We start from the raw sequence: 23,538 nt of genomic DNA, 5'->3' as shown, positions 1-23,538 counted from the left end.
ACGTTCAGTGGATGGAGTCCAAAACGGGGCCTTTGAATTCTCTTTGATGTTTTCAGTGTTGCAGAAGCCAAATTTTCAAGCAGCTGACTGATGTGGTCCATAAACAACTCTTTGCTTGCCTTGTCTTTGTGTTTAGATTCATTGTCCTGTTTCTATGTGTCATCCTGAAACTCAGGGCCTTTATATAACATTGGCCATGAGTCAGGAACTGTTTATCCACCATGGATGTAGACACCTTGTAATACCCTTAAACCCCTCTAATATCACCCTTACTCATAGTTATTGTTTTATTTCAAAGTGTGATGGAGTCCAAAACAAGGAAAACAGACAGCTCCTCAGCACTGGGAGGGCATACAGCACATTAGAGAGTTCACACTAAACCACATACTGTTTATCATCAGTCAATCACCCTGGCTAGCAGCACGGCGGTCCCTCCTTCATTAGCACATACAGATCTTTGATGGATACTGTGTGGTCAGCCAAACACTCTGCTGTTAAACTTACATGGGACCTCTTGTTTTTCTCCTCTTCAGGTTTTTACCATCACAGACATCACAACAGAGCCAAAGGTGAGTCATTTACACTTTACCTTTCTCTTTTTGTGGCTTTGTGTTTGGAAGTATGCTTTAGTACCATCACAGGTGTAAATACAGACGATGGCCACTAGAGGGCGGCAGAGTTGTTCTTTTATAGTTGGCCGTGGTTCTCTTGTTGAGACAGAGTACAAGCACAAGACATAGGAATATTTAAATACAATAAGAGGGTTAAAATGTAATTAAACAAATGTGAGGGTGTTTGTGAGTGTGGTTACTCTGCAAAAGTGCATAACTGAAGAAGGATCTTCACCACAGTCAAATAGTACAGTTGCATCTTCACCTGTGATGGCATGAAAAGCAGACAGAGGGAGTCACAGGAGCTTGTTGGAGGTGTCACTTGCTTTACAGCGATTAGATAAGTAGTCTTTGATTGTACTCCCTGTGTTAATTCACACCGATCTGCAAGCAGGAGTCCCTCTCCTCTGCTAGTCCCCTCCTTCTTTTTCTCATGCTACTGTGTCGCCTCCCCTCTCTGCCTACCGATAGGGCAGACATTGAGTCAACAGAGGAGAGAGACAGTGAGAGGAGGGGGATAGGGAGAAGAGAGTTTGGATATGAGGGAAGGACCAAAGTAGAGACAAGGAAACGCTGCAGGTGTGTGGAGTTGGCCATAGTGAATTTCATTAGCTCGGCAGCACAAATGGAGAAGAGTGAGAGCAAGGGCTGTGAGAGGTGAAGGACAGGCAGACCACGTGCACGTGTTCACAGTGAGATCCCAGCAGTTAGTTTAGAGCCATTAGAGAGCTGTTTAGTTGATTTTATTAACGGCATAAGCGCTCAGCAAGCCATGGCCCTTCTCACCAATGGCGCACAGAGTCTGGGCTCCTATTACTGCCTCATCCGACGCAGGTTCAAGAGGAGGCGCAAGAAACGCTCTGAACGCAAAGGTAACACTTACAGCAGCAGTTCATACACAGGGTGATGCTGAGCTGGCTTTTTGGAGACTTTGTAGTGTTCAGGTAGTGACAAGGGAGCAGAACTGTGCCCTGGCTTTAAATCTGTCAGGTTTGAAGTTGTAACCACATCAGCAAGCTGATCTGAAGTCTGTACAAACACAGATGCAGAGCTTTTAATTTTTCATGGTTTGATTTTAATGGTCAGTGATTGCATCTGTTTTCCGTTAGCTTCTGTACATCATACAGCGCTTTGGCAATTTATATGTGGACAACTTTCAGTGATTTCAACTTGTCTGTATTTGACAAGACATTAGCTTCCTCTGCTTGCACTTCATAAACTTGTCTTTACAAAATATTATTAACATTTTGTTACACACGACATTGACTCAGAGGATTTCACACTTGAGCCAAGTCATCGCTGATCAAAAAGCCAAAACTGTGCAGTTGCAATGTGATTTTTAAAAGTTTATTATTCTGTTAGTGCTTGTTTTGTCATATACATGTCTTTATATATTTATATTCTGTATTTTGAAATGTACCACAGCTTTAAAATAATCCACCTCGGTGTGATGCATTTCATTATTTACGCCTATGTTACGTTATGCAGCAATCAATAAGTTACTGTCTATAGAAATCGCATGTTTAGTGATTTACAGTGAGACCATAAGAACAAATATGTAGGGTCGTCATAGAGACGGGTTCTTTTCTCCTTTGTTTACCAATAAATAAATAAACACATCATAAAATCACCTGAAAACATTTTTAAATAAAATGTTTTAAACACATTTCCTTTATTAAAAGGGGCATTAAAGGTAAGCAGGAGACATGGGGAGACAAAGATTGAGATTACATGCAACAAAGGTCAGAATCACACGAGGACATTGTTTGTTACCGTTTACATGTGTAACTTCATCAGGAAACCAAAGTAGTTCTGAAAACCCAGTGAAGCTGTAGACATACCCGGTCTGTTTAGAATAAAAACACATTTTCAGAGTCTGAATGATTTTCTTGAGTAGAAACTCATAATGAGACGGTCTCTTCTTTGCCCCCTCTCTCTCATCAGTTCCCTCCCTGTGTCTCGTTGAGTGAGACAGGTCCATGTCTCTGTGTAATTGAAGTGGAGTGATGGGAGCCCCACAGAGGCTCTAGGCTTTTGCTGCTCTGCTCTAGGGATTAGTCTAACAGCAAAGGTAGTAATTACTTAGGTGGCCACAGTTCACTGGCAGTATTAGCCATGTCTCAGCCACTTGCTTTGACACCCACCAGCCTCCAAACTCCCCCGCTCCCCCTGTCGAGCTGAGTCCATTCAACCAAGTAAATCCACCTCTGCTGATGCTGCACTTTTAGCCCCCGATTCCCGCCCTGCTCGGTCCGAGAGTCACTCTGTCCATCAGCATTACACAGGTCTGTTTCCCGCCTTTTCACTCTCTCTTATCGGCATGGGAATGAACTTTTTCACCGTACTGAGAGAAACGACGACCAAGCATGACTTTGGGCCAATGTTGCTGCGCTTGCTCCCTCAGTCAGCTTTCATGCCCCCACTGGGAGCCTCCTGATAAGTTGCTTAGAGTGCCTAGTGGGTTAGCAGCTAATGCTATCTGAGATGATGAGCTGGCATACTTACTAAAGACAATCGTCAGTAGAACAATGTGACACAGACTCGAGCAAGTCTCTGTGCTCGGTTCCCCTGATAGGGAGGGCAGAGACGACGCTGCAGCACTGGGCTGAGCAGTCCATAAACAGCAGGTTATTGTCTTCCACAAGGACACTTTAACTCAATACAGGACTGACCAAGGTCACCTGTTTGAAGAGCAGTGTCACTAAACACTAATACACGCTGCAGGGCCTCAACACAATTTATATCTATTTAAACTTTGGAGCTCAGTTTATAGCTCCTAGTCTCGTTCCAATGAGAAAGCGCAATTGTCAAATCAGCTTTTTTTGGAGAATGAGTTTTTCAAAAGAGGTTTTGTGTGTCTGCTGTTGAATGAGACTTTGACCTAAAGCTGTGTGTGCATTATGCCAGCGATCTGACTAACCAGTACTCTGTGGCTACCGAGCTCACTTAGACAGCTCATCTACAAACATGTCTGTGTTTAAAGGTGTAGGTATAATTTAACTTACAACTAATATACAAACGTATTTCACCCTGCTGGGCGTGTTTCACAGCACACATTTAAAATGTCTGTCAAAATGTCACGTTTCACTTGTCGCTGAGGGAAAAGCACAGGTGTTACTGATCACACTGGCAGTGGCTCTGCTCTGTTCAGGTCTCCTGGAGAAATGGCATTAAGCGCGTTTCTTTGTGAGTGTAGCCCAGATTTTAATCGAACCTCATGAAAGTCAGCCAAAACAAAATGCTAATGAAAGCACATATCCATCCACTACTGTTAGGCAAATTGTTGGTTCGTTGACTTAAGTAGGTGTGGGGGGGGGCTAATTTTCCAGTCGTGTGCTGGCAAACCAGTGCAGAAGGTGCGATGATGTAAATAAAGGATCACCAGTCGAACAGCGTGTGAAATACAGCATCTTTGTTAGTTTCCTGTATTCAGTTGAGAAGTGTTAGGCTCTCACCTCACCACACAGATCTGCTCTGGCCCTGTTTTTTATCTCTTTAGTGGATGTTTTAATTACATGTGTCAAACGTAATTCACCAAATCAGTCTCTATTACATTTAGCAACTTTTCCACCTCACATAAGCCTAAAATCTGTTTGTGATGTTTCGAGGTTTTTTCTAATTTTGGTGTTTCCCCTAAGGTTTTTTTTTTAATGCTCAAATGTAAAATACCTATAAAAAAAACATAGTGGATAGAAAGTCATCTGTTGTGGCAGTGAGCCAGTGCTGGTGTTTGATGGGAACTGTGTGATGTTACCAGATCGGAAAGTCAGCGTTAAAGTTATCGGTAACACCTGTGCTTTTCCTTCATCTGTGTAAGACATATTTATGCTGTTTGCTCATTACATGTCATGCTAACGTCACATGATGCTACTGAATACCGCCTCTCCTAACATGTTTTATATCGCTTTTCAGTTAATATTTGAATTTAATATGTTGTTTAATGTGTTTAATTCTGTGTAAATGAAATTTATGATCTGTTTGAGTATAAAGTGTGACTCTGTGACTCTACATGTCGCAGGGCTGTTGTTTGTTGATGGTATTACCAGGTACCATGCTGGTGATCATAGTTTACCTTTAAGGGAATTATCATACAGTGCATAGCAACTTTTGAAATGCTGACATTAAGCGTATCTTCCAAGTGATAAGTTCTTCAATGCATTTCTCATAAATGTGCCAAGCCATGACACTCGCAGACGATGCTTTCCAATGGGCCGTATATGAAATATGGAAAATGGGGAACAGAGGCCTTTTCTGCCATGCCAGCAAAATCTCTAAAATGAGCTTTTGCAACTTGAATGGGGAGGGTGGGGGCACAGAGGAGGATCTGCACTGCCTGGCTTAAAATCCATCATTGTTGAAGAGACTTTGCTTATAACAAGAAACATTTTTTTCTGCTTAGATAACCTTGCATCCTCCTCCCCTCATGTACCCTTCCTCCCTCTCTTCCTTTCCTCCAACCCTCCTTTTCTTTCCCTTATTTACTCCTTTGATTATTCATACACTGTCTTAAAGCAATTTAGAAATGATCATGTCTAACATAATACCAAAAATACAGTTTCTTAATGCCGTTTTCCCTCCCTTTTGAATAATCCTAACGCCTGCATGTCGACACAGCAAATAGATTTTCAGCCTCTGAACAAGCTCCGACAAACCGATTAACATTTGACAGCAATAACAGTGGAAATGAAATAGAAAACATGGTCACATTCATTTACCTAACGACAATAAAACAGTTGATTATGAGCTGTGCCTCATTTATTTAGTGGTCCAACATTTTCAGGCACCACAAACACAGAAGCATTCTGTCATAGTAGCAAATGAGTTGCATCTGCCAGTCTCAGTGCAATTAGCCTTAATTAGCATACTCAATGTGAAACTTTAGATTTTTGCCACAGAACGAGCTCAGTCACAGTTCATATTGCTTTTTTTATCATACAGTGCAGCACTCGGAGTACACAGCCATCCTCCCCTATCTTTTTCTTCCCACCTCTGACATTAGTCCTCTCTCCCTCCGCTGTCAGCTGTCATGACCTTTTTCATCTTTTCGAAGGTTTCCCAACCTGTCGTCTCCGTGCTTTCCATCATTGCTACCCCTCTGTCTGGCAATAGCAAAGGCACAAGGTGTGAAATTCAACTCCCAGATGACAGTGTCACAGGCGCCGGCACACACACACACTACATGGATGCATTCACGTCCCCTCACCGCATTTATTTTAGGCCACATTCAAGCATACGCACATATCCCCCTCCTTGGGGAGCAGGATCCCTGTGTGTCTAACCTGGCCTTGAATGTGACAAACGGTGTTAGCTGCGAGCACCCTGGGCACCCAGGCAAGGAGAACAGGAGGACAGAGAAGAGGATTGTGTGGGGGTTGGATGGACAAAGGGAAAGAACTGGTAAATAGCTGCTAAGAAAAAAGATGCAATGCATATACTGTACATCCAAGGGTTCCCGAGGCTCTTTAAGATGTTCTTAAAGTCCTCTAAGACATCAGCTGCATTAGATGGTGGTTCTTACCTGTAATGGAAGCAACATTGTTTAACCCTTTGGAAACTTGCTGACAAACTATGAAGAAAGGGCAGTGTCGTAAAGCTTCACCCTGATGTGAGATGGAATGTCTTTCAGGCTGCTTTAGCTCAGGTTTAGGTCGACTGTGTAATTGTTACTACACTCTGTCTATTAAGTCGAGATCTGCTGATGTGAATGTGAGCGTGCATGCAGTGCACTGGGTGCGTACGTGGATATATCACGTGCAGGTTTTGATGACTCCCTTATACCTGTGTCCTCTGTTGGGCGCTTGAACATTGAGCACAACAATGGTGGTCCTCTGTGAGCCGGACATGCTCCCATACACTCCCCCCCCCCAACACACACACATTCACACGCTTCCAAACACACTCAAACATACACTCTTTTCCCCACAGGCGCTCAGTGCCTATGCTGTGTCATAAATCAAAGCTGTCAAATAGATTTTACAGCTTCTAGTGAAAAGAGGAGGGGCAGCCACCCAACAACCTTGAAAAGATGGAGGAAAGTAAAAGTAGAGGGGTTTTATTACTATTAAGTCTGATACTCACCTACAGAATCTATAAAGAATAACTGGGCAGTTTTTACTATACAGAGCATGAGTGTACATGAGAGGCAAAGTGAAAGTTTCTCAGTGATGTTTAACTGCCCTGACCACCCTATATCTACGGAGCCTGTTATACAATAGTGAAATGTGATACATTCAAGTGATGTGACACTACTTGGATCCAGTCAGTGATTCAGTTTTTGCTTTGCCAGCCTCACAAAGGCTTCCAGGTTAATTACATTCTCTACTTCTGCACCAGTTTTTGTATTTTGTAATAGTATTTTTATTATATGATATAGGCACAGAAAAGGGTATAAAGATGAACTGTTGCATAACAGAAAACTAATACGACAGAGAAATTCAATGACATTGATGCAGAACCATAGATCCAACCCCAAACACTGGGAGGGGTTTAAAAAGGTTGGCCCCCCCCCCCCCCCCCAATCCTACTCTCCTCCAACATAAAACATGCATACCACAAATCTTGCTACCACAGGAAGGTGGGTGCTGAGAGTAATGTTACCCAGAGGAGCAGTCAGTACGTGGAGAGTAATTCTGTTAGCACCTAATGTAGCTTCCATCTGGCTCCTAGCTCCACCTGGTTAAAGGCTAAAACCTTACAGGGATACGTGGGATACGTAGCCGTGCAGTGTTACTGAAAATACCAAATTCAGAAGTAGGACACTGACCAAGCAACTGGGTTAAACGTTGCCCATCCAGCAGCATTTGAATGGAAAAACTCCTTGCTCAGTGTTTCACCTACCATGTACCACAGTGAAACTGGGGCAAAAGTATTTCTGATTCAGTATATGAAATTGGGGCTGAAATGAATAATACTGAATTGATCCTGTATATTGTATCATGTATTGTTTTTGTATCAGATCATGGACTGTGTCTACATGTGTACATATATGATAAACACCCATAGTGGCAGATATGGTAAGACAGTGTACAACAGACTGGGAGAAACACGGGTGTTTGTGGCTGTGAAGGGTGTTATTTCGTAAAAAAAAGACAACGTACAATATTAAAGGTCTTTAAACACCAGAACCGAATTTTGCATGTGATTTTCTTGCATGTCAATGATCATTTTCGAACCAATATTCTCTCAACGAACCCTTGAACATCAGTGAGGGAATATTGCTGAGTGGAAAAAAATCATTTCTTTTTTTTTGCCCCAAGGTCGATGTTTTTGTTTTCAACTTTTTGCTGTCAACAGCTTGCTGGAGCGTTAAGGCATTGTTACTGTAAGGCCATGATGCACCGTTCAGCTGCACTAAACCTACCTTATTTATTTATTGAAGTGTTGTTGAGTATATATTTGACCTCAGACATAAGACCAGGCGCTGTTCCAGGTTGATCATGGCCATTTTAATTGCGCCTCTTCCTCTTTAAGTGCTGTGGCAGCAGCAACAACTCCTCAGATTGTCTCCTGAAGTAGGTCCAATCGTGACCACGGTACAGTTTCAACCCCTGCACCAAGCAGTGAAACTTCCCAAGTTAACTTTTTAATATAATATAGGATGCAGCCCTTTTTTTTTTTTACTCCTTGTATTTAGCAGAACCAGCACCTGCACTTGCAGGTCATCATCACTCGATGTGGACCTTTGTAGCAGGACTTTTTCAAACCTTACATTCCACATTCACAACAATATAGGTTTGGTGTGAATATAAATGTAGTGCATTTAAATGATCTCTGAATAGGCTGCTATTCCACATTGTTTATTCACGTTGCTCTTGGTGTGAAAAGACCTTAAAGCTTGTAGAAAGGTTTGATTGGGAACTTGTTTGCTCGATCTGGCACACTAGGCCTGTGTTATCAAGTAGATGTTTAATTCATACTTAATAATCAAGGGGGAAAGCAGACGATTTGCTCTACCTTCAGCATAAGGGGAGCTGAAACATGTAACCCATTTTTATCAGGAGTTCTCAGATGCATTCCTGGTCCAACTCATCCAGCTAAGCACACTGATTGGAAGAGGCTTATTGGATGTCAGTGTCTGAATGGCTGCCTCTTAATATGCAGACTGGAGGAAAGCCTGTACATCCAGAAGTAGGGCTCAGAAGGCAAATTGCTTCTGGCAGCCTAATTCATTGGTCATTAGAAAGGCCAAATTGAATAATGGACTCAGAGGTAAGTGTGAGTGTGTGCATGTGTGTTCATGTGTGTGTGTCTGTTTGACAAGACACGGAGGGTCATGTCGGGTGGACATACTCTGTAGCCCCCCTTACCTTGGCCCATCAGTTTCAATCAGGCAGCACGACAGGCATTCCCCTTTCTGCCACAGCCCCTCTCCATTAGGCCACCAGCGCCCACACGTGTACTCTATTACACCGCATTACCTGGTCAGTGCCTGGAGACATCACCTGAGGAGGAAACAGAGTGGGAGGGAGAGACAGAGATGGAGAGGGGGAATTTTGTTGGGGGAAAAAAAAAAAAAAAAAAACAGATCCCATTTCTATTAAGATTCTTCCTCTCTCTTGCTTTGTTGAGGTAATCACTGAGCTGCCAACGCTTTATTGGGGAAAGTAATGGGATTGTGGGATGGCGACAGTAGCAGTCACTTATCTATCCGTGTACATGGACCAATGCATTGATCCCTGAATTCCACCTTGTATCCCTCTGTATCTTAATTTCCTGTTCCTTTTCACTCCTTCTCAACTTTTAAGTGTAGTTGCCTCTTTTACTGTATTTACCCAACTTATTCATTCATTAACCTTCTAAAGGAAAATCCCTGCACCCTAGGAGGTTTTACCTACATCCTTTGTTCCTTTAACTGAACATAACCACAGAACATATAAATAAATACCAAGTGAAATGATCTGGGCCATCTTGTCAAAGCAAAGACGTAGGGGAAGGACTCGATGTAAAAGCTTCAATACAGTGCTAATCTCTTAGAACCAATGCAAACAAACAGCTTCCAGGTTTGACAAACATGCAGCCAGTACTTTGCCAGAATAAATCAAGAAGAGAGAAAACCAAGTAACATTTTCTGAACTTGTCTTCTTGTTGAGTCACACAGAATGGCACCAAATAAGAAGACAAAATAACTGTGACTTATGCGTCTGTACTCTATCACACTATATTGACAACAAGAAACTCGGAAACAACCAAATGTAATTCATCTTCTAGTTCCTCTCTTCTCCTCCAGCACTTTCTAATGCTAACGAAATGAAATGCTTCATATTTCACGTCAGATAACCCTGTGAACAGCTCTCCATAAACAGTAACATGATATTTAGTTCTCAGTATTCTAGTGAGGTAGAAAGGTTTGATAACATGAACTCTATTACTTGCTTTAGATTTTATTTTAATTTTTGAAAATAAGGGAAGAATCAGACAGGAATGGAATTGATTGGAGTGGGAGCTGAGCCTGGTGGGCCTATCAGTCAGTGTTAGGGCTGCTGAGAGGGCCGGCTCATAGGCGGACTCTCCTGCACCGGCCATTTCCCATGGCCATTTGTCTCTGTCCACTTTCTTTCTCTTTGCTTGCCCCTCTCTTTTTTTCCCTTTCATCTCCTCCTCCCCCTCATCTTCGATTCCTCATTTTGGGCTCTCAATCTTGTTCGATCCGTTTCTACTCTCTTTACTCCAGCTTTCAGTTTTTGCCGCCACTACAACTCGCTAGTTTCTCTTCCTCTCTAACTATTCCTGCAGGCAAACAAGTTGTTTTATCGCTGGGAATAGAAAGTAGTGGCATTAGTTTAGGTGCTTTTTAACTGTTTTCTTTGAGCTTGCACATTACACAGCTCTGTTGAAGACTCGAGTGACTTACACACCATGGGTCAGTTTTTTGCAACACAAAACATGTTTACAGGCCAGAGGACATAACATAGAAGATGAGAAACCAAACTAACAAAAGAGACAAAGGGATTATTAAATTTAGCTTGTGTGTGTGTGTGGTGTGGGTGTATCCAGCTCTATGCAGACTCATATTCAGTATATACTGTATTAAAGAAAAATACAGTTAAACCAAATAAATAAATTCAGGGCGGGGGGGTAAATTTATAAAAGAAAGGTGTGTGGGGGGGGGGGTTAACTCAGCAAAGGACCAGGAGTGTACTGGTGATTCTCCTGCCCTGATCCACCAGCACAAGGCGAGGACACCACTTGGGGGTCAATATTTTAACACAACCAATCATCCAGAAAAAGTCCTCGTCTAATAAATAACCCAGCTTTGTTCGGTACTCTGTGATGAAGTAAATCTTAGGCTCAGAAGAAAAGCTCGAACAGTCAGAGTTGTCTTGTAAAATATATTGTATTTATTCTGGTCAGGGAGCGTGAAATGCACATACAGAGGTGCATGACAGATTCGTACCAGAGAACCAGCTCCCAACTGAGAGATCTTAAACCCACTTGTTATCAAAGCAGAGGACCCTGGAAAGCTCCAGCCTCAACCAGTTAAAGCCAGTTTCCCCATACACACACGTATGAAACTATATTCCTGTGAGAGTTATGTTTTCTTTCTGACATTCACGTTGCTGTGTGTCAAACTCCACACCATGTTCAACTGCACGCAGCTTGGGACCATATAAAGCATCGCATTGTGTACCTCTGGATTCCCTGGAACTGGTGGGTGTTGGTACCTACCTCATCTTCCACGTTATCTTCTGGTGGTGCACTGCAAATACTTTAAACATAAAGCTGGAGAAGAAAGATGGATATCTGAACGCCTAGTGTACCTCATGTTCTTAAGAGAGTGGAATAAAGTGGCTAATGAATAAAAAGAGTGGTCTTCAACAATGTAATTAAATGGAACAGTAAAAGAAAGTGTCTGTGCGTACATATCAGTTTAATAACCAAACACTAGACAGCACTCAGAGAGTTCAACCTCCACCAAGGGGCAACTCAGTTTCCCCATAATGCCATAAAAGCAATATTCCCATGATACTGTAGTTTGAGCCTCGTAATATGACTGAAAACGTACTGCTGGCATTTGAAATGATGCTGATATCATTAGTTTGAAAGTTATTCAAGAATAACAATAGACATGACAGACATTCACTTGTTGGTTTAGGGGTAACACAGTGACTTCAGTAAGTGGGCCAAAAGCGGTGAAGACATCACATTTTCTCAAGTCTGTGTTCTGGTTGTTACACAGTGGAGTGAAACTTCACATCTTCTGCTCAACTCTGAGTGTGTGAAGCATTATTTATACTTGTTCACAATTACTGCGTAGGTGGGCCCCAACATGTACCTATGCAGCGAAGGGGTTTATGGGTAAACATAGGTTGCTAATGGTCACAGATAGCCTGACGCACACATCTGCCAAATCTCAGCTGCACATCCTACACAGCAGCCCCTCTCACGACACAGCTCAAAATAGAGTGGAAAAGCAAAGTAGGACGTTTGCATCAACCTGCGAGGTTATACTGGGTTGATGGTTAAGGGAAGCACAGTGTGCACCGCTCACTATGTTCAGACAGTGGAAACACAGCGACAGTGTGCAGCTGGAACACCGGTGTCCTCGCCAACAGACTACTGTGCTCTGAACGAGATGTAGCTGCCTGCTAATAGAGCTACCTTGGTCAGATAATGAGCACGCACATCTCTGAAAACGTCGGAACTCATTTCGAAATTGGCATTACTTGGATAGACTGGCCAATCATGGTTACTTTGTCACCTGAAACAATGTCAGAGCTTAATAAAGTGGCATAATACCAGTCATACAGTTGAGAATGATAACAACTTTAAGCCAGGCTCCAAATCTCTGCCGCAAGGTTCTTGCCTGGCTGTCGCTGACTATCTTTCCCCAGCTGTGGGCTGTCGTCTCGCTGGGCTCCTTCAGTCCTTGTCTCACACAGTGGGGAGTACTGAGTGACAACACTCAGTTTCCACTAACAATGAATGAGCAGCTGTCACTAACCCAGGGATCTGTCTCCACATGTGCTCAGTGCTCAGCAGTGCAGCCGTGCACTTTGGCCACAAGGGGACTCACATACAGTCAAGAGCCTTTCTAGCATTCACAGTGGTTAATCATTTCTAAAAATATTCCTGTATCCAAATTATGATACCGAACCAACACCAAAAGATATACAGTCCTTCTGTGAGCCATTCCCTACCTTTTCATAACTTTTTGAGTTATGTTGTTAACAAACAAACCAGCAAACATAACCCCCACTCATTGTGGAGGTAAAAGTACAAAGAAAATGCCATTAAACAGAATAAAATTCATCTATCCATCCATCCATCTTCGTCCCCTTTATTCGACCAGGTCACGGGGGCAGTAGTCCGAGCAGAGCCTTTTTTTGTGTGTGTGTGTTTGTGTGTCTAAGAGTTTATGTATACCGTTGTGTGTTTTTATCACTGTTGTCAGACGTCTGCCACATGTCACACCCAGAGGCTGAGTAGTGGCTTGTTCTGCGCTTGATGGACACAGGAAGTGAGGGCAGCCATTTAGCTGCAGCTTTCCTCTGGTCCACCAGTCCTGCTCTCCGCCCTCCCAACCCTCCGGCTCCACTGGCACTGGGGGGAATCATATCCACTCACTCTGATGATTTATGACCGCACCTGAAGCCAGACTTAGAAGTTCGCGTGTGTGTCAGCATATGTGTGTATTTGTGTGAAATTGTTGGAAAGAGAAGAAAAGAAAGAGACAAGTGAGAAAGAGTCTGTACTATATTTGTGTGAGAGCAAAAAAGTGCACGTTGGTTTAAAGGAAAAATAAAGACAAAAATATATAAGAGTTTTAGCTTTAAGCAGAACAATAAAAATTTTGGGGGCTTGATTTACAGCTTTGTTGCACATGAAGGGACATAAAGGGAATAGTGTATTGCATGTTGCAAATATAGCGTGTGTTCTTCACGTGCAGGAGCACCATTATCTTTTGCCTGGCCTTTATGGCTTGGCCTTCTCACTGTCTCTTCTCTCGCTCTTCCATGAACCTTGACTCTGCCAGCCTTCTGAAATGCAATCTCCCATAAAACCCATCAAATAAAAAATTCATATTGATACTCTCTGCCTCTGCTTTCTCCACCTTTCCCTTCTCTCACCATCAGTGGTCCATGATGATAAATGACCGACTGTCAGATATTAAAGTCTGGAACACAATAAAAGTCAGATTCTCTACTCTTTCCACACTTTTCCACATCTGCATTTTAGTGTTCTCAGTTCTGACAGTTTTGTTATGTGAAATATTGTTTTGAAATATAATGTAAGTCTATTATTTTTACATTATATGTATTTTTATCTACAGTGAGGTAAAAAGCAACCCTTAATAATCATCTAAACTTAACAGCCTTTATTTTAAACATCCATTCTATAATTCTCAGTTGAAGCTGATTGTTTAACTAAATAGTTCACACAACATGCCAATTGACAGAATATTTAATCAGCAACTAAGTCATTTTTCAAATAAAACATCCTCTGATTCTACTGTCTCAAATGTGACGATCTGCTAGTTCCAGCCTACTCGTAATTATTTGCATGTTGTCATGTATTGGAGCTTCCTCTGTAGACACAGATACAGCCTCATTCTGTCCTACTAAACCAGCTCACACGGTCTCTCTGAACACCTTAATGGGGACGGTACCGCATTTGCAATATTCTTCCGTGTGATTACATTTTTGCTAAGTTTCGTTAAACAGGATTTGGTGCTGCTGGTTGCTGGCCTTTGTCATTTCTGGTTGTTTCCCTTAGAATTTCAAGTTGACTTGTGTTAGGTTCCTGTTTTTGTCTGCACTTTGTTGGTTTAGATCCAGTAAACATTTTCAGTAGCAACTCGGCTACTGTTTTGGACTGTGGAGTACCTCAGGGGTCTGATTTTGGAGCTATTTGATTTTTATGTTACCACTGGGCTTTTTAACTTGACATTTTAATATATACTTTATCATTTTTGTACAGGTTATACTACACTCAGCTTGTCAGTGAAACATGAGGATCTCAGTAGTTTAATCAACCCAAACAACCGAGATGCTGCATGTCAATTGTTTTTTATTTCATGAGGATCAACAGTTTTATAATTATTTATCCCAGGTATGTCTGTGTTTATATTTATTTATTTATTCATGATTCACAGATTTGCTGTATTGTCAGTCTCCAGCCCCAGTGCACATTTAGCTTGCAAAGAAATCAATTTAATTATTTTTTCCATCCTATGGCTTCTGGGCTCAGCTGTTCTCAGATTTACAGAGCAATATGAAATTTCAACAAAAATGAGTGTGATTTGGCTTTGTCTTTGTTAATGCAAGTGCTGTAACAGATAGTGTCATGATTGTGATGAAACCCATGAGAGCAGCACATTTATCTTTCCTTTTTTAAAGCAACAATTTAGACTTTGACTGATCCGTTATTGTACAGTCAGGCAATACAAGAGGCAGCCATACTTTATTTAAAAAGTGGAAGTTTGTTTCATTAGAAACACACACATGAAATAAATTTAATCCTCTATAAACAAGAATCAAAAATAGTAAAATAGAAAATAATTAAGGTTAAGAATTCTTCTAGGTTCTTGGAATTGGGAGATCTTGTGGTCTTGGTTTCCTACAGTAGCACAGAGAACAACATTTAGATCACAGAGATAAGTATGTACATGGCTGTATTTGTACAACAATGCGTTTTCTCTGTGTTGGTGACAGGAGCCAAGTGGGGCTGTTTTTAGAGTCTGTCTTGATCCTGTCAATAGAGTAGCATGTCAGGCTGTTGAAAGCCTGAAGGGCAAAGCCTTTGTCTTTTAATATGCAGTTAATGTAGTCTGGGAGACAGTAGTAGATTCAGTCACTGAGCCCAAGCATTAGGCAATGCCACTGCCGCTTCCCGTCAACACCGCAGACTGAAAAATTATGGCAGACAAGTGCTCAATAAAATTCTTCTGCACTGCATCTATTGAGTAAATAAAGATGCAGGCTTATTTTTTATTAAGAGTAGAGTTAGGTCTGTCTTCATTTAAAGCCAGAACATTTTACTACATTCATACATATTTAAAAATCCAATAAATCTACCTTTTCTACTGTCAAATTGTACCGTTTAATGCCAGACATGCAGTGTAGCCGATTTCATTTACAGATTCAGTACCTACATAAAGGCATGTTCTGGGCTTGATTCTTCACAGATACAAAACAAGCTGGCGAGAAGAATGGGATGGCATTTCTAGAGCCATACTGTCTGTGGATGAGTTTAATCTTGAAATTCAGCAAGTGGTAGTTGTGTTGTTAAGCGAAACAAATTAGTTTTAACCATTTCGCCAAAAACAAGTCAGTGATGTAGTATACAGATGTGGAAACTTTTATGATCCCTTTTAGATTTTGTGGTATGACAACAGGCTTGTTGGTCAGCAGACAATGTAACAACTAAGAAAAACAGAGGAGTTGTGGACAAACTGAGCAAAGTGCGACAAAAGAATAACACATGCAAAGGTAAAAATTACACTAATAGATTAATTTCATTTTAAAGAGACGGTATGTCAAAAATGTTGCAAAAGGTGATGCAGAATAAAACTAAATGCGAAAAAGCCAGGACAGGAGTGGGATACAATACCAACGCGGTCACTGAGGATGACAAGTTACTGTAAGTTAGTGCAGAGAGACATTTCACATATGAATACTAAGTGAAAAAATAAAAATACAAAGGGGTGAATAATAAACAGTTTTAAGGTGTATTTAGTCTTATGAAAGCCAGAAGTCAGAGCTACCAGTGACTTTAGTGGGAGGCTGACAGCCTGTCATGGACGGAACTGGCCTCACAAATTCAGATTGACTGACCACCAAATAAAAAGGCTAAGTGCAGAGACTAGCTAGAATCTAAAACACTACAGGAGACTGAAGAGAGGCGCTCAGAGTTATGGCACGCTCTATAAAAGCTACACTCCAGGTAAAGGCAGATCCATGTCCCAAGCATTTTAAGAGCTATCCTTTCCTATTTGGAGGGAAAGGTCACATAGATAAGGTAGACTAGAAAAAGCAGGTATTACTTTAAGACTGAGGCACAGTGAGCATCTGATATAATCCCATTATGCCACTGAAATAAGGTTATGTGGGGACTGTGACTGAAGTGTCAGTGAGGTAAGAGGGATTGATATTTCTGAGCAAATACAGGAGCCTCCATTGCCTCAGCATATACTGTAGCATGCGATTACATGACATAAAAAAACTTTAAGTGCATAACTACAGCTTTGTTTCCAACAGGCTGTCATTTGGCATTAGCTCTTAGCATTTCCAGAGCTTTATGGAAGACATGATTAAGGACGATGTTATTTACTATTGCTGCAGATGGAGCACTTAGGAAACATGAAGAGTTGTGGAGAGAATGGGTTCAACGTGAATTCAGTAAAGCCCGATCCAGTGCCGGAGATATGTGGTGGATGAAGATGAAGTTTAAGAGAAAATACTGGACACTGTGCTAATGCTTTGCTACAGTGCCACCACATTTTGTTTTTGCACCAATGGGCTGTTCAAGTCCGTTTTTTTTTTTCTATACCAATCCATTTGCAGAGGATGCAAATGCCAAAATACTTTTCACATTTTTAAATTATTTAAGGTTAGCTCTTTGTGCAAGCAAGATTATTTATTTAATTATTTATGGTCCTGGCTTTCAATGTTTAAATGTTTTACGTTTGTCAAAATTATTTTGAATCTAAACCACAGTAACCTCGATAGGCAGTGGGTTTTAGACAGCTTGAACCTCACAATCTGCCAAGGGCAGACCTTTCTCTCGCCTTCTGTTTTAGGGGAGATAATGATTCTCTTTTACTTGGAATAGGATTGCATTTTCCATCTCTCATGTCCTCTATTCTTCCTTCACCTTTACCTTTCCAAACTCACTCCACCATCCCATCTCACCTCCTCCCGTCACTCTGCCATTGCTGGTGCTCCCTCCACGGTGGCGATGCTCTATCGCTCTGTCACAGCGCCAGCGAGAGATGAGAGACAAATCAAAACCACCTTATTTCCCCCTCAGTCCCTCTCACCGTGCCAGATTGAATTTGAGGTTTTTCATCTTCTTTCTCATCTTTCCCTTTTCCCTGCCTCCCTTGGCGTCCACTCAGAATTACCTGGAACCAAACCATCTCACAAGTTGATGACGCCTTCAACGTTGATTCTTTTGACTCACTTTAAAACCTCTGCTTCAGTTGTGTGTGTTCCAAATTGATCACTACCAAAGTCTATCAAGGATCCTGTCTTGCATTTACCAATGTCATATAAATTGTCACACATGCAAATGTCCAAATTTGTTTTATGGCTTTAATGTTCAGAAGTGTCTTATCTTTAAAGAGAAATACTGAAGCACTGTCAGAAAACATCTGTCTGTGATTTTCTGTACCTCACACTTCTTAGGTAGTCTGAATAGGTTTTATATCTTCATATTGCCAAATGTAGACCATGAGGTGTTCCTAAATCAAATTTGGTTGACCACACAACAGATTTTAAGTTAACACCTTAGTAAATGTCGCGCTGCTGTCAATCTCTCGTATGTAAAGAGCATAGCTACTATTTGGTGTCAACCAATGCATGAAAGATCTACTACAGAGGTTGTAGCCTTACTTCATACTTTATTAAAACAAAACTGCTGTTGTCATTCACATTTGGTTTGGTTATGAAATCATTTAAACAAAACACTTTATATAGTGTGAATATTTTGATTGCCATACCACAAATCTTAAAATAATTCCAATGGGGAATTGGGCAATGGGCCTTATTAAAGAAAATGTTATTGCCTTTTAAGTTTAAGTATTCCTGTAGGAAATACATTATTTTCCTTGATTTACCACGAGGCAACGTCATATAACTTCTAAAAGTCAGGATTTGGATTACTTTAATTTGTCATTTGTTTGTAATCAGCATTTGGCTGCATTTAATCTGGACTGACCTTGTCAAAGAGTGGAGATACAGTACACACACACTGATACACGTTGTTACATCCACACACTCCCACACAACGCCATACATTTAGCACAGCACTGAGATCTCCTCATGTGTCATTATGTAAGTTCTTATATTTAGGGGTCCATTGATTTTTTTTCATTTTCTCTGTTGTATTTTTACTTTATAGTATGGGCTTTAATAGGGATTATAAATCTCACTTAGCACAAAAGTATAAGCTTTCATTTTAGGTGACTGAATGCAGTGACCAGGTTTTCTCTGAAGCGCAGTGCCCTGTAGGACGGCAGCCATTTACTGCCAGATGTACTGAACATACACGTCCGCAACAATACACACACATGCATTCAGTTTATGATTTCTTTGTGGGTCTCTCCACACTGATTGCTCCTGATTTAAGCAATAGTTACAGATTTTTGACCAAGACGTCTCATCTGAAAATCAAAACTGACAAACACATTTGCATGGTGTGCTGATTAAACTACACAGCAATGTGTGTTGGAGGAATAAGACATAGAATAAGTATGAGAATAAAACCTCGGTCTTGTATGTTATTTGGTTTTATACTTAGACACAGTATATTGACTGATTCATTTATACACAATTATAAAAATCCCAGTAAATGTAAAATCATATAGCCTCATGCACTGCAGAAGTAAAAACTTGTAAGCAAGTAAAATTTTATTTATAGAGTCTAGACAGTCCAAGACACCCAAAGACCTTAGATCAATCTTAGACCTTAGATCATGTTAGAGGATCTAAGTGTCAAATGTAACAATCAGAGTTTTAGGCTGTCAGACTTGGACAAATCACACAGTTGTTGGGAGGATCAAACCGGTGTCAATGTCAGGCCAGGCCTGTGACTAGCATCTCAGTTTTATCAGAGTTTAAAAGCAGGAAATACTGTGACATCCAGCTTTTTACAGCACTCAAACAGACTTTCACTACAGCTTCTTCTTCCATCAGTTATGTACTTATTCCTAAATTGTGATGAAAAATATTTATGGTAGAAGTGCTGCACATAAATCTTCCCTCAGAGTCTGCTAATATGACTTTTTGTGCATGGAATACAAAAACACTCTGGTCCTTTAACCAGCAGCAATTACATAGCATAATTTATTCATAGCTGAATTAGGACAGATGGTGTGTCATGATGCGTGCCAACACCGTTTGACCATATTCACATTTACAGCCAAATGCTGAAGACTAGTTCATCTACTGTATCTTATTTTAAAATAAAATCATCACACATATTTCATAATTCAGATCATTTCCCAATAAATTATTCCGTGTGAATTCCGGCTGATCTGTGGTGAATGTGAGGATTTATTTTAAGCGTGCGGCTGTTACAGTACATCTGTTCTTGTGCTTCTTTAGCCTAAACTGTTGTTATTGCCATGCAACTGTATTTGCAATTACAAAAAAATGGACTGAACAGGTTTCAAGGCAAATGCATCAAAGTTGCACTGCACTGCCTAATCAGCTGCCACTTCAGCCACTCCCCCCAACCCTGGTGTAAGTGCATTCATTCATGGCAAGAAGATAAAATAAAAACACAGCCTTGGCCCAACTGCATACAGACTGTGTTTAAAGCTGCGCTGGATTTGCAGCAACAGAAAACTAAATTCCATAGTTTCAGAAACATAGACTATGCACTTTTCTGCAGAAGAAGCTGAAAATGAGGGACAGATTTTGGGTTTAATGTCATTTATTTTAGAGTAGAAAAAGTCTAAAAAATCACAAGCTACTCAGGGCAAGGAGTTAACAGACGGCTGCTTCTGAGTGAGTCTGGCTGTGTGTACATGTGGTTCTGGGTCGCTAGGAGAGTGTACGGGGGTTGGGGACACCTGGCTCCAGCTACCTGTAAAAAATGGCTCTCATCTTCCACTCTGTTAGACCTACTCCGACCCATCCTCCCTTCACCCCACCTTTTCATTTTCAATTATGGATTGGAATATGAATCTTTAATCGGGTGATAATTGTGCTAGCATATTTGCTGTCACCCACCATTAGCCAAGATTAATTAGCCCATTTAGTTTAGCTTAAGAAAGTGTCTGGCTGAGGAATGGGGGCACTGATGGAAGGCGGGTAGAGGGAGAGTAGAATCAGCACAATCTGTTCTATATCATAATGCCATCTTTCTCCTGCTTGCGCTCTCTTTGTGTCATCTACATGTCTGCCTTTTCCCTCTGCTGCTTCCTCCTCTCACATCTGACTTGGTCTGTTTCATCAGCCTGCACTCATCTGCCCTGCTCTCAGCAGTATTTTTTGTTGTGCTATGACTTTTCAAATGTTTGGGAGAAGACTGATAGGGAAAGTCACCCAGATAAAACTTTCTTTTTTTGAAACTACTGTAATTCTGTAATTAGCAGTATGAGTGTGGCAACCTTTTAAACTAATCCCCCTTTCCAAATGTATAATGGTCAAAAAATAATTATCAGTAGTAAACCTTGTAGTTGATGTGATCTATTTGTTATAAGATAAATGAATGCTGCCCAAGTACTGTGAATTATTTTGCTTTTATTATCATTGTTGAAAATGAAACTTTGAAAATATTTAAGTTTTTACTCCATCACTATAGGTAACAGTGAAAGCTCAAATCAAATTTACACCTTGAAGTATGTTTACAACCATTCTGGAGAACTAAAAGTTGATTAAACCTGGGGATGTTGAATCAGAAAGAACTGAGCTCTGTAGCCCCGCTCCTCATCTCCGCTTGCCGACGAGGTTTGGTTTGAGGTTATAGCTGCTACTAGCGTAACACACCCAAGTCTGAGATTGAATTGTTAGTTGTCGAGTTGCATTGTGGGTAATGTTGCCACCAGGTTTGACAAGAAAACAGACAATAACTTTAGTTTTGCTGCATCATTCGTGTTCTTTTTCTAAACTGTCTGTCGAGAGTCCGACTTTGTCACAGAAGTGCAGTGATATCTCAGTGGACTACTTTTCCAAGAAGTTCTTAAGCAGGTTTTGAAATATAGAAAGTATGTATGATACTTCTCTTCCCTCTACGGAGCATTTTAGTGGATTTCATCTCACTGTATTGGTTTTATGGCCCATAACTTTACTGTTTTGGTTCATTCTCACTGCTCTCATTATTCTTGTTTCCAGCCACAGCAGGCAGCTGAAAAAGCAGTGAAAACCACAGATGAACTGTTGTTGTGCTACCTGCTCAACACCAAAGAGCAGACAGATGAAGTTAGTAAAGAAGATGCTGTGGATAATTTAGCTGATAAAGAGCCAGGTATTTTGCTCAGATGTTGGTACAGACTAAGACCAAAGCTAAAAGGAGAATGTTTGTCAGTGACCAGAGGCACAGCCCAACCTGAATGTTGGTTGAGTAAGTGGCAGCTGTTTCCACAACAGCTTTATAACAAGATAATATGTTTGTGTTGTGTTTAAAGCTTGTTCCCTTGCCCCCAGGTGGCCCAAGGAAAAAGGTCTGTGCTTTTAGTCCAGTCCTGACCTGGTTTACATTTCTATCCTTCAGTCATTGTCGCCTTATATCATGCCATGAAGGCTGGGGAAAAAAGTTATTAAGCCATTTCCACACATGAACTCTGGACTATGTCCACAATATCAGGTCCGGACTTTGTCCAGAGTTGCCCTTTCATACATGTAGCACACACCAGGAGACAGTCTGTGTGCGATTCATTCTAACCTACTGGTTTACATGAGGCGAGAGCGCCTGGGTCGAACCGACATGGGGCGAGAGCACCTGGGTCGAGCCAACAGGAGGCGGGACATGCCGCGATCATGTGACCAGTTTGTAATTTGGTCATAAACAACCAAATATTTTGCCTTAAATTTGTCTGACAACTCTGGCACCAGCCTTGAACCACAGAGGTTTCTGGATCTGGTCGTGTCTTCAGTTAGATATATTCGTTGGCGTCTTCATTGTTGTGTTCCCTCGCTGTCATGCCAGTCACATGATAGAATGTCATTAATACTCCCACTAGCTCAGTGTGTGTACACTGGACTATATGCGGCTGTTTTCTTACATGGGCTCAGCTCAGAGCACTGAAGCTGTTGTGATGGTACATGGTGGCCCAACATCTTACTGAGATACTTTATGTTGGGCTGTCCTTTCAGTTGTCATCCATCATTGTATAAACTTGGTTAGTTGTTCATTGTCAGTGTAATTGGCAGCAATAGTGAGCATTTCAGATGGCAGGCACTTGTTTGGTTCAATGTTAGTGCACAAAATGTTGCTTAATGGAGCTTTAAGCACATTCTCCACCTCCAGCGGTGGAGTGAGTTGGCCATGTCACTAGCTGCACATCTTTCCGAAGGTAGTGGGAAATTAGGTCTAATCGGAGGGATATTAAAGTCACAATAGACTGCTCCTGCTATTAAGGCCTGTCAGCCCCAGCTCTCCTCTCTCACCTTGATATCTCTCTGCCCCTGAATATTTATATGCATACATCATGCTTGTTTTTTTTATGTGTGTGTGCATCAAGCCAAAAATGCATCATCGTTGTAGCTCCTCGAAGACTATAAATGTGTTATGTGCATGTGTGTCACTTATGCAGTCCACCTTTCTGTCCTCTGGTCCCCAGCTGCAGTGGGGGCAAGGCTGCTCTCCGATCAGAACAAGCCCGTCGCCATGGATGTGGATGAGGAGGAGAACATGAGTGAGTCGACTTGGACTTTTCAAATGTTGCAGTCTCTCTGTCCGCCTGTCTGTGCAATAACTGGTCTGTACTTTTAAACGTGGACCTCCTTTCTTTCTGCCCGCATGTCTTCCCTTGTATGTGTTGTCCTTCCCTGATGTGTAATCAGTGTGAACACATTTTGCTTACTTATATTACACAAGTATGAGCGTTTTATGAAATAGGATAACTTGCAATACACACAAAACTACTGTTTATATTTGTTGTTTTTCTAATTACAGTATATTCTCCTTTAGATGCCCCTTCATGAGCATGATGGGAGCTATCATTTGTTCTTTCCTGAACCAAAACATAAAGTAGCGCATACACACAAATACATACTGCTGATGGGAAACTTTTCAGGGAAGAATTAATCATAACATCTGA

The 23,538-nt window shown here is 41.2% G+C and overlaps 1 protein-coding gene across 4 annotated transcripts in view; it reads left to right on the top strand.

Moving 5' to 3' along the window:
• The window catches only part of adarb1b (adenosine deaminase RNA specific B1b), a 103,212-nt gene that overhangs the window by 63,421 nt on the left and 16,253 nt on the right, over window positions 1-23,538 (top strand). For 3 of the 4 annotated variants that reach the window (XM_020611056.1, XM_020611053.1, XM_020611055.1), the window contains 2 exons: window positions 534-569; window positions 23,059-23,133. In XM_020611056.1, coding sequence (XP_020466712.1) covers window positions 23,106-23,133 — 28 coding nt within the window. In that variant the 5' untranslated portion in view covers window positions 534-569; window positions 23,059-23,105. Of the gene's footprint in view, window positions 1-533; window positions 570-1,167; window positions 1,484-23,058; window positions 23,134-23,538 lie in introns of those variants that run through there. The other variant, XM_020611052.1, reaches the window with a different exon arrangement.

The sequence above is a fragment of the Monopterus albus genome, unplaced genomic scaffold (assembly GCF_001952655.1).
Source record: "Monopterus albus unplaced genomic scaffold, M_albus_1.0 scaffold109.1, whole genome shotgun sequence".
NCBI classification, from domain to species: domain Eukaryota; kingdom Metazoa; phylum Chordata; class Actinopteri; order Synbranchiformes; family Synbranchidae; genus Monopterus; species Monopterus albus.
This window is presented reverse-complemented; position numbering and strand designations above follow the sequence as displayed.